Genomic DNA, 12,488 nt, shown 5'->3' with positions numbered 1-12,488 from the left:
CCATTACACACCTGACTTGTGCCTTGTGGATGGTGGACAGGCTTTGGAGAGTCAGGAGATGAGTTACTTGCCACAGGATTCTTAGCCTCTGACCTGCTCTTGTAGCCACAGTATTTAAAAGACTAGTCCAGTTCAGTTCCTGGTCAATACCCCCAAGATGTCGAGAGTGGGGGATTCAGCAATGGTATGTCACTGAATATCAAGGAGCGATGGTTAGATTGTCTCTTGTTCGAGATGGTTATTGCCTGGCACTTGTGTGGTGTGAATATAACTTGCCACTTGTCAGCCCAAACCTGGATATTGACCAGGTCTTGCTGCATTTGAACATTGACTGCTTCAGTGTCTGTGGAGTTGTTAATGATACTGTGCCGTCTTCAGTGAATATCCCCACTTCTGACCTTTTGATGGAAGGAAGGTCATTGATGAAGTAGCTGAAGATGGTTGGGCCTAGGAATTCCCATTAAAACCCTAGCCAGTAACGTTTCAATAATAGTTTCAGGTAAGTTTTACAGATAAATGTGTTTCTATTTTAAAACTGAAATTTCCACAGGAAATATGAACAGGTTTCAATTAATCACTTGGCCCATGTAACAGCTTTAATTTACTAGAGATAGATGGTATTTCAATATTTTTGTTTACAAAAATGCTGATTTGAGAAAAGATGTGCAAATAACTCATTTCAATTGTAGTTTAATCATGTAACCAAATTATACTTGGTTAAAAGTTATCAATTTTGGTCACTTGTAAACAGCAGGTACAGTATGGCAATTAATATATATCTTCCTTTTAAGCAATACTTTGAAATAACTTTTTTTTACCTGTGATGATAGTTCAGTTTAAGAGAGCATTCTGGGCACAGTCCTATGAAGGAAATATAAACTTCAGTTAAAATATGATTTCCAAAGATTTGACGTAACTGATTATCAAATAAAAAAATGAACAAATGCCAAAATTTAGTCAAAATTGCTCATCAAGTTAATCTTCATGAGTTTAAGACATAACGTTACACATTGTCTTTTGACCCACATGAACTTCGGAAGGCCATGTTGTTACCTTGTCCTGAGGGTACTGAAAGTCAAAGTCACATTGTTTAAGTAATTTTTGCATTTAAGCAATTATCTAAATGAGCAAGTAATGGTAAATCAGCAAAGTGTAACTGCTGGTCAGGAAAATAATAGAATAAACAAAATACAGATTAACTAAGTGGATCAGCAGCAATAGATCTCAAACTAGACTGACAAAATTTTTGCCACATCGAAATGTGGTTAAAAAAAAAGATAAATAGACAACTTACTCAGTTTCACAAGGGCATTTCTTTTCTCCTCATGTTCAATGTAACCAAAGTTAACCTCCCAACTTTTCAGCCCTTCTTTCTCATCACAGTGTTTGTTACCACAGCAAAATTGACCTGAAGTAAAATAAATTATGTTAACAAACTTTAATATGCACAGAAACATTGTTACTTGGTGGTATTCTCATTCTTTCTCATTTGTCCTTGCAGGTATGAGACGCCCAGTACTCCAACAGTGTAGAATGAACGGCGTATTAATACATGACATTATAGTGACAATAAACAAGTCGGAAGAATTGCGTGACATTTCCGTAATTGGAAGTTGTCAATTAATTTTAGGTGTAGTATCTAAAATAGGTGCTAATAAATCAACTTATACGGTCTTTTTATAAAACGCATCGAGCATTAATTTGTTTCCAATGTAAATCATCAAATAAATTTTTTTTTAAAAAATGCTAATCATGATTGTTTGCTCATAACCTACATGTTACTATATGCACAGACCAACTATCGCAACCTAACATTGAATTTTCCTATTTTGCCACTCTAGGGATTATGGTCGTTCAGATTTTTGAGTAAATTTCTACAAGTGCACGAGTGCATTATTTCTAAAGCGTTCACAATTTTTATGTCCCAGAGCTAAATTTATACTGATTAAATAAATATTTCAAATGACTAGCTGGAGTATAAATGTCCATTTAACAGTATTTAACTGATTGTACATCATCATGTTTCTGCAAACCTTCTGAACAGTACAAACTGAATTTGTCCCAGATTGATATAAACTGCAAGCTGCTAATTAGTGGCTTGTACTTGCCCTTGGATAGCTCAGGCCTCTGCTATAAATCTTCCTTTAATTCCAGTATTAGCAGTAATGCTAATCGAATTTCAATTAACTCTTGGGTTAATCACTGACTTTAGCATCACACTCTTGTCCCCAAATTACCACTCTTGTCCCCAAATTACCACACAAATGAATGATGCATTCAATCCATCAATTTTATTGAGATATTGGGCGGGATTTACCGGCTGTTCACACCGGCGGGAAATTCCGGTCCCACGCCGGTGGCGAGGGTTGCAGTCCACGGGAAATCCCACTGGCGGGCCGCCTCAGCTGCCGAAACCCCGCCCATTATGGTCAAATTTTGAAGCCACGTCAAGAAAATGAAAATACTTGGACAACGTGATATTACGCTTGAGTAATGTCTTACTTTAAACCATGCAAATTTATGAATTCCGAGCTTGCAGAACATATAACACAAAATAAACACAGCGATATAAACTCACATTTAATTTAATTTGGCTCTTATACTTATAAATAGCTTACAATTAACACAAATGTAAACAAGAACATTTCTGTGAACCTAAAACCACGTAGCACATGTAAAAGCAGCACTGGTTATAATAGTAAGTAGAAATAGGGGGTTGGGATGAAGTGCTTGAGCATTGCGCCCACTGTCTGATAGATCAGAAATACTCTGTTTAATTTCACAAGAACTTCTACACTGGGGGCTTCTGGCTATGCCAATGTTGGGGCCTCCTCTTTATATTATTTACTTTATGCTGCCAGAGATCTTTTCTTGCTTCTGTTTCTAATCAGAGAAGATGCATTTACAGCAGATGCTAAAAATCTAAAATAAAAACAAAACATGCTGGAAATACTCAGTAGGACAGACAACATCTCTGGAGAGAAACCGAGTTAACACTTCAGGCTAATGAACTTGAAATGAAATGAAATGAAAATCGCTTATTGTCACAAGTAGGCTTCAAATGAAGTTACTGTGAAAAGCCCCTAGTCGCCACATTCCGGCGCCTGTTCGGTGAGGCTGGTATGGGAATTGAACCATGCTGCTGGCCTTGTCTGCTTTCAAAGCCAGTGATTTAGCCCTGTGCTAAACAGCTTTCATCAGAACAGAAGAGTTTTTACGCCAATGGGAGGAAGGGATGGGGCAAGAAAGGCTTGTGATAGAATGGAGGGCAGGAGAGATTAACTAACAAAAGGCTATCTGATGTTAAAGTCAAAGAGAGTAGGAACGGTTATCGAAAATAACAGTTATTTAACGATGAGGTGTGATGGCAATATGAAGCAATTATGAAACAATCTTTTGTTTCTTAACAAAAAAAACACAGAACAAGATGGAGGCAGAGGCTACCTAGGAATTAGGAGCAGAAGTAGACAATTCAGCTGCTCCTCCATTCAATCAGATCATAGCTGATCTCTTCCTGGTCTCAAATCCACCTCCCCACCTGTTCCTAATATCCCTTTAACCCATTTTGATAAATCAAAAATATATCTATCTCGTTCTTGAAACCATTTAACGACTCAGATTCCACCGCACTATGGGGCAGCAAATTCCACAAATTCACCACCCTCTGCGAGAAGTAGTTCCTCCTCATCTCAGTTCTAAATCTACCACCTCTCAACCTATATCTGTGACCTCTCGTTCTAGATTTCCCCACAAGGGGGAACATTTGGTCTACGTTTACTTTATCAATCCCTTTCGCATTTTATACACCTCAACCAGATCCCCTCTCATCCTTCTAAACTCCAGCGAGTAAAAGCCCAAACTGTTTAGTCTCTCCTCATACGTTAACCCTTTCATCTTTGGAATCAATCTGGTGAATCTCCTCTGAACTGCCTCCAAAGCCACCCATCCGTCCTCAATTAAGGAGGCCAAAAATGGACATAATACTCCAGATATGGTCTCACTAACACCCTGTAAAGTTGCAACAACACTTTTATACTTGTCTTTTTGCAGTAAACGTGAACATTCCATTTTCCTTTTTAATTACATGCTGTACCTGCATACCGACTTTCTGCGATTCATGAACAAAGACACCCAGACCTCTGCCCAGATGCATCTTGAATCTGTTCTCCATTTAGATAATTTGCCTTTCTATTTGTTCAGCCAAAATGAATAACCTCACACTTATCTACATTAAACCCCATCTGTCAAATTTTGGCCCAATCCCCTAGACTATCTATATCTATCTGTAAAATCTTTTTCTCCTCTTCATTGACTGCTTTCCCACGTATTTTAGTATCACCCACAAATTTTGCTATATTACACTCTGTCGCTGCTTGCAGAAAATTTATATAAATTGTAAACAGTTGAGGTCTGAGGACTGACCCCTGCTGCACCCCGCTGGTTACAGTTCACCAGCCAGGGAAGGACCCATTAATCATGATCCTCTGCTTTCTGTGATTCAGCCAATCCTCAATCCAATCTAGTATACTACCCCCAATTCCCTGTGACCTCTTTGTCTCAGTATTTTATGTGGCACCTTATCAAACACCTTCTGGAAATCTAGACATACCACATTCACAGTTCCCCATTATTCACCTTGCTGGTTACGTCCTTAAAGAACTCAATCATGTTTGTCAAGTATGACTTACCCCTCATAAAACCATGTTGACAATGGAGGACACAGTAAGTAGTCTTACAACACCAGGTTAAAGTCCAACCGGTTTATTTGGAATCACTAGCTTTCAGAGTGTAGCTCCTTCATCACCTGGTGATGGTCTGACTTTGCTGAATATAATGAATTATTACTGGCCGGCTAACATCGCTATGGCTAGGAAATGGGTAGTGGGCGAGGGTTCAGTATTGGGGCGGATCCTTGCAGGGAAACGGGTTTAGGGACATTGTTGACAGCGCCTCTGCCGTTCTCGCCAGCTAGGTGCTCCATGAGGCCAGTGGTGAGGTCAGCCATGAGGGTATGGGGGCAGTGGAGGCAGCATTTGAAACTGGAGGGTGCCTCAGTGTGGGCACCAATTTATAATAACCACAGGTTATTATAGGTGTGCACCAGGGGGTGGGGCTGGATGCGAGGTTTTGGGGATGGTGGCAGGCGGGGATTGAGAGGTTTGGGGATCTGTTCGTAGGGGGCAGTTTTGCACGTTTAGAGGATCTGGAGGAGGAATATGAGCTGCCCAGGGTGAATGGTTTTAGGTACTTACAGGTCCGGGATTTTGTGAGGAGGTAGGTGCCGTCCTTTCCCGGGTTTTTGCCCTTGGGGCTGCAGGATAAGGTGCTGTCGAGAGAGGGAGTAGGGGCGGAGAAGGTGTCCGAGGTTTACAAGGAGCTAATGGACTGGGAGGGAGCCCCGATAGGAGATATGAAACGGAAGTGGGAAGGTGGAGACAGGATGTGGGAGGAGGCTCTGCGGCATCCTCATCGTGTGCAAGGCTCAGTCTTATTCAATATAAAGTAGTTCACATGGCGCATATGACGGTGACAAGGGTGAGTAGGTTCTTTGAGGGAGTAGAGAATAGGTGTGGAGGGTTTTGAGCATGTCCAAATCGGAGGGGTTCTGGCACGGGTTCGCGGACATAATGTCCGAGGTGTCGGGGGTAAAGGTGGCCCCTAGCCAACAGGTAGCGATATTTGGGGTGTCAGAAGACCAGGGGCGACAAAAGCCGATGTTTGGGCCTTTGCATCCCTGATAGCCCGGAGACAGATTTTGCTTGGGTGGAGGGACTCGGAGCCGCCGAAAGTGGAGGTGTGGGCGAGTGACCTGGCGGTGTTCCTGAGGTTGGAAAAGATCAAGCTCGTCTTGTGAGGGTCGGTTGATGGGTTCACCCAGAGGTGGAAGCCAGATTTGACAAAGGGTCACCTGGACTCGAAACATTAGTTCTTTTCTCTCCTTACAGATGCTGCCAGACCTGCTGAGATTTTCCAGCCTTTTCTCTTTTGGTTTTAGATTCCAGTATCCGTAGTAATTTGCTTTTAAGCCGTTCATTGACTTCTTTATGGTATCATAAGAGGGGAAGGGAGGGGGGAAGGGAGTGAGGAGGGGGAGGGCAGGGGGGAATGTGGGTGCTGGATATTTACTGTGTTGTGCAATTTTGCTTCTGCTCTTATTTGTTTGTTTGTTGTGATATAAATACCTTAATAAAACATTTTTCAAAACTATTATACTTCTAGGAGCTTTACCCCCCCCCCCATTTGCTAGTTCACAGTCCTTGTGACCAGCCTATTTATCCTTTCCGCTAGAACACTAGCCCCAGATCGGTTCGGTGGAGACCGTCCCAACGGTAGATCCCTCCTGTCCCGATATTGATGCTAGTGCCCCATGAAATGGAACTCCTCTTTCTTGAACCATTCCTTTAGCTATGTGTTTACTTCCCTAATTTTCTCAATCCTGTGCCTATTTGCACGTGGCTCGGGTAATAATCCAGAGATTATAACCCTTGAGAACCTGTTCTTTAATTTTGCTCCTAGTTCCTGATAATCCCCAAACAGGTCTTATTTCCTAGCCTTCGCTATGTTGTTGTCCCAACGTGGACCACAACAACTGGATCCTCTCCCTCCCACGCCAATATCCTTTTAAGTTGGTTAGAGATGTCCCTCACCCTGGCACCGGCAGGCAACATGCCATGCGCGACTCTCGGTCCTGCTTGCAAAGTATGCTATTAGTTCCCCTAATTATAGGATCCCTGACAACTACCACTTGTATTTTTTCTCCCCTGCTTGAATGGCCTCCTGTACCACAGTGCAGTGGTCAGCTAGCTCATCCTCCCGACAGTCCTTTTCCTCAATCACACAGGGAGCAAGTACCTCATACCTGTTGGACAAGGTCAAAGGCTGAGGCTCCTCCATTTCTGAATACAGGATACCTCTACCTGCCTCACTCAGAGCCACACCCTGCTGTTGTGATCTAAAGTTGTTGAATTTAACATTGAAGTCGAGAAAACTGTAGAGTGCCAAGATAAAAGATGAGGTGCTGTTCCTCGAGCTTGCAATTACTTCACTGGAACACTAGCAGGCCACGGACAGAGAGATCAGAATGGGAGCAAGGTGGTGAATTTAAATGACAAGAAGCTTGGGAACTGAATGGAAGTGCTCCACAATTTGGTCACCTAGCCTTCTGGATTCTATACTTGATCAGATTTCAAGTATAGGCCAGTGCCTAAAGCATTGCACAAACTAGTCCTATTGTTTGTTCTAACATTGGAAAAACATTACCTTTCCCTGAAATTACTTCTTTCTCTATTCGCCATCGAAATCCAAACTGTCAGATAAAAAATTATATTAGTAAAATGGAAGATACTATCTATAGTCTAGATAATTAACATTTACAAAAAGAGCATACTGGTTAAATTAATTATATGAAAAAGGTTACCGTAGAACTATTTGATGACTGATAAAAAACATTTTAAAAAGCATTTATCACAATTCTTTTTCGAATTTCTATTTAAATGCTGCTTCTTAATTGTAATATTACTGCTCAGTGGCACAGTCCTCAGACTACATTTACTGGGATAAAAATTTCTCATTATAAGGAATAAAGGCTTATATCACTAATAGCATTAGATATCCATCTTCTATATTGGTAAAGATCTTGTATCTGGCACACAGTGGGAGGATGACGAGAAATGCTTGTAGTGTGTGTGAGATTGTCTGATCTCCCAGAGGCCATTAGCTTTGCTGATAAATATTCAGCATTGTATTCTTTCCGAGTAATTTTCTGTTCCCAGCTTATCAAATATTTCCACAATATGAAAATCATGGGGGCTTTAGCCCTAAGTGAGAACAGCGACAAGGGCAGCAAAATTGGTGAGAATCTGAAAACGTGATTCTCTCCGGCAAGATTGCAATTTTCGATTTTCCAGACCCCCTCGCCAGCGACGTGATGAGAAATCTGCCGCGGAAGGCCGGGAACCTCATTTTAATAAAATTATAATATCGTTAGCGAGCCCTCCCTCCAGGACTTCCCCGCTCATTGAATATTCATTAGTTGCCAGGCTAATGTCATGCCAGCACGATTTACAATATCTATATAAAAATGAGAACATGGTGGCCGCACCTCCGAAGGTGGTGGCACAGAGTTTGCTAATACCAGAAGGGTGCCAGTCGCAAAGGGGGCCGAGAATCTCAAAGGCTGAAGTAGTTGATTCAGGTGGAGTTGAGATGGACTGTGGGAAAGTGGTTATTGTGTGACAGGCGAGGCTCAGTGGAAAAAAAATCACACAGGGGGAAGCGCAAGAGTTCCAGATGCTGAGAGAGCTGAAGGTCAGGGCACTGTCAGGAATCCTCATCGCTCACTTCAATGTTCTCTTCCTTTCAGTTTATGATTCTGGAGATTCATGGAGCCAGACGAATTGGCAATTTTGTTGCCTGCAATCGACCTGGATGTGCTGCTGCTGCACCCAGGAACAGCGCCCTGCAGAGGTGAGGGGGGCTGAGCCCATTGTTCTTCGGGGAGCAGGGCAACCAATGGTGGGGGGGGGGGGGGGGGGAAATAGTCGACCACCTGTGCCAGTTGATCCAAGAATTGGGACCACATAGACTGTTGCTCCAAAGGTTACTGCCGCTCTGTACCTCTATGCCAGCAGCTCATTTCAGGGCAGCACAGGTGACCTGTCTGGCATATCCCAGTCAGCCGTACACAAGTGCATCAGGGAGGTCACAAGTCCGCTATTTACAAGCATGTGTATCAACCTGGACTAGGACCAGGCAAGCTAGGCCATCAGAGCCATGGGTTTCGCCCGAATGGCAGGCATTCCAAGGTGCAGGGTGTCATCGACTGAAGCCATGTGGCTCTTCTGTCTCCATGACAGCATGGGGGCTTCATTTAGGAACTGCAAGGGATACCACTTCCTCAATGTCCAGCTCGTCTGAGACCATGCAATGCGCATTATGCAGGTGTGTGCCCGTTTCCCGGGGAGTATCCATGCAGCACTCATAGATCCCAGCCGTCTTTGAGAGAGAGCAGCAGCTGGAGGGATAGCTCTTCGGGGCCAAAGTGTACCCACTCAGGAAGGGGCTGATGACACCAGTGCAGAGGCCACAAACACCCGAGACTCGTTACGAGGTTCATGTGCTGGTCGATCAGGCAATTGGATTGCACAAGATGCGGTTCTGGTCCTGGACTGGTCGGGGAGAGCCCATCGATGGAGCCCCCATAGGGTGTCCCACGTCACAGTGGTCTGCTCCCTTTGCAGAACCTGGCACTGCAGCATGGAAATGCAGTTGGACCAGGAAGAGATGGAGGAACGCCACATCTCCTCGGTTGATCAACTGGCAGAGGAGGAAAGAACTTGAGCAGGGACCAGGGCCCACATAGGGTGAAGGGCGAAGGACGCCCTCATTGCATTTCAGATGACCAGGAGCAGGGAGTGAAGAGCTCTCCCATCATGGGGTCTGACATGAAATCACTAATGTGGTGCCTGCAGCAGGTCCTCGTGATGGTCCCTACATACAGATGGAGAGTGTTAAAGACATTGGCCACATTGAGGTTTGGGGTCTGCTGGGTGGAAGACCCAGAGCTGGGCTGCTACTGATGCTCTTCTCTTTGGTGCTTCCATGGACAAGAGGGGCAGCTGGAATAAGATCTAGAAGTCCCGCCATCCTCTAGCACTGACACTCATGAATTACCACTCGGGCTTGCACCATGCAGTTGAAGTCCTGCACTGTGGAGTTCATGCCCTCAGCTATGGAGGTTATGAGCTGAACCATGGATGCATGAACCGTGGGTGCATGTCTTGCACCACAGTCTCCACTGTGGATGCCACACTCGCAGTGTTGGATCGACGGGACCATCTCCTTGGACAGAAGGCGATGAATTTCCTCCAGTCGGCCTTGCGGTCAGAGGAAGGGTGTTGCCATTGGTCTGGGGCTCAGCAGAGCCCTGGGTTCAGGTATCCGTCCTTCCTTCCTTCAGCTGTGAGGTGCTCATGAGTGAGTGACAAAGAGGCCTGCCCCACCAAATGTGAGTATCTATGTTGGTGGAGGGAGTGGGCGACAGCGGTGATGCCTCCTCAGTGATCATCTTCCTCGGAGCTTCTCTGGTCTGTAGTCTCCAGAAGGTGCGGGGAAGGCCCGGGTTGGTCGACTGATTGACCTGCAAGAGAAGTGAAATAGCAGGAGTGCGTCATGGGGAAATAATTGATGGGAGAAAGTTAACTCACGCGAGGCTTGCACCATGGCCGCATGTCTTGATGGTTCTCACTTTCGTCTGCTGCCCCCACTTCACCCTCTCCACAGGTGCAATCCTGCTCATCGCCTGCCAGCTCACTCCTCAAAGGGCATTAGGGTTCTCAGCTCAGACATTACTCTGGCAGGCTGTGCCTGCTCATGACAGTTGTGCTTGAGTTTGTCCTGCAATGAGACAGATGGGGAGAGTGTCGGTGGGAGCCCTGCCAGGTTGGATGATGAAGAAGTCTGGCATGCGTGGGACGTGAGTGGGAGCAGGAATGTAACGAGCAAATTATCTACTGGGGGGTGCATGAGGAGTGGTGGCGCCATGAGAAATGCCGGGAATCCATGAGGTGGCTGTGTGAAATATCTCTGTGAAGGGTATGTGATGGGGTGCAGTGGGAGACGAGGAGGCAGATTTACCCTGGCTGCACGAAGATCATTAATTTTCTTTTGGTGCTGTAGCCCCGTACTCTTACGGTACCGAGTGAGCTGTCACTCACTATCGCGACCACAGCCTCCCAGGTGGGATGATGACCTTGCTTGATGGACGCCCGCGCAATCACAGGTACAGGACGTCACTACTCTGCTCCTCACCATCCTGGAGTTTGGTGAGGACACCCTCCATGAAACGTGATGCTGTCTTCCTGCCAGCCATCCCCCCGAATAGACTTGGGGCAAGTGCAGGGGAGTGCTGGGTAAGGGTTTAAAAGCAGCGTCTCACTGATTGCAAAGGTTACGTTTTCCCAGGGCAAGCGAATCAAAGGAAGCCTCCACGAGCGTGGTGTGAATCATGGGGGAAAATAATTGTTAAAGAGGCTCAAACTTCGATGCATTTTCCCAGCATTGGCGGGATTCTTAAGTTTCCTCATCGGAACTGACACTGAAAAAAGATGGTAAGATTCCGCCCATTATTTTTGTTTCCGTCTAGAAAATGATGGGCTTGCATGTCGTAGTCAATGGTGCATGAATGGCACCACTCACATTACTAAAACATTTTTACCAGCTTTTTTGCATGAAAGCCTCTATGATCAAAATGGTGCCTTGCCCTCGACTGGGGATTTGGGATGTGTGAACAGGGTGAGCAACTGTCGATTAAAAGGTCACAGACCTGAAACGTTGTACGTGATTTAATGGCCAAAAAACAGAGTTCCGCAATACAGGGCGCGTATAGCGGGGTGTTTCAAGGTGACTGCAGCGCCGTGAACAACCCTTAATCAAACGGGACTCTTTTGTTTGGCGTCGGCGAGGAATGTCCCGCCGAGGCAACACTAACCTCAACTTGCTTCTTCAGGAAGTTATCGGGCCGCCATTTTTAAATACCTCCCGATTTCATGGTCCCCTCGGACCCCCACCGTGGCCTCCGATAACTCCCTCCATCTTAACTGTTAGGGGTGCGCGAGCCACTCCCCGCCCACCCTCATAAGGATTGGGCACCCCCGGGCCCGATCCCAGGCACCCAGTGCCCCGCCAGGCTGGTGATGCCAATGTGCCCAGGTGGCAGCAGGGGTGCCAGGGCATCACCCTGCCCAGAGCCTGACCACCCATGTGCCTCGGATGGCCTGGGAGACTCCTCCAGGTGCCGTTATGGATAGTCCGCGTTTGTTTGTACCAGTTCTAAACGTTGCTATGGCGAGGTCTCCCAGGCGTGGGATTTTGTTCCCAGGCCTTGGGAGCATTGGGCGCAGACATATTTAAGTGAGTCTAACTGCTCACTTAAATATGTAAATCTGGATTTCGCGCAGCAAGGGAGCGATTCAGATCGCAACATCTCATGGGATCTCATTGGATCTTGTGAGGTGCTCTGTGCATCGCAAATCTTGCGAGGCTTCTCGCGAGATTTAAAGGCCTCATGACGTCAACAAGTCGGACGTGACAAGCCCATTCAATCACGCCCATTAACTCTGTTTCTCATTCCACAAACGGTGCCAGGCTGCTGAGCATTTTCTGGTTTTATTTCAGATTTCCAGCATCCACTGTATTTTGTTTTTGCCTTTCTCCGCAATTAACCAGTGTGAAGAATCCTTCTTGAGCCATTTGACCTTTGACTGCAAAATCCAGCCCATTTTAATTTCTAAATCAACGTTTTCAATCTACATATATTTGTAAACAAAATTGTCAGTTTTCAAATCCATACCTTATTGTATTTGTATCGACTCAAATCAGCAATACAATATTCTTTGAATAATTTGTCATAGTATTTCTTTGCCAGTGTTTTCTCCCTAAAAGATGGAGAAATCTTGTTTTGATCATCTAAAGTGAAATGAAACCATTTA

The 12,488-nt window shown here is 45.2% G+C and overlaps 1 protein-coding gene across 1 annotated transcript in view; it reads right to left on the bottom strand.

The window, feature by feature from the left end:
- Nucleotides 1-12,488, bottom strand: part of fra10ac1 (FRA10A associated CGG repeat 1) — a 57,920-nt gene that overhangs the window by 23,494 nt on the left and 21,938 nt on the right. The window contains exons 7-10 of the mRNA XM_072479057.1: nt 12,350-12,434; nt 7,261-7,306; nt 1,295-1,408; nt 819-861 (exon numbers count right to left, since the gene is read on the bottom strand). Of these exons, the coding sequence (XP_072335158.1) occupies nt 819-861; nt 1,295-1,408; nt 7,261-7,306; nt 12,350-12,434 (288 nt within the window). The remainder of the gene's footprint in view (nt 1-818; nt 862-1,294; nt 1,409-7,260; nt 7,307-12,349; nt 12,435-12,488) is intronic.

This window comes from Scyliorhinus torazame, chromosome 16, assembly GCF_047496885.1.
Source record: "Scyliorhinus torazame isolate Kashiwa2021f chromosome 16, sScyTor2.1, whole genome shotgun sequence".
Taxonomy (NCBI): Eukaryota; Metazoa; Chordata; class Chondrichthyes; order Carcharhiniformes; family Scyliorhinidae; genus Scyliorhinus; species Scyliorhinus torazame.
This window is presented reverse-complemented; position numbering and strand designations above follow the sequence as displayed.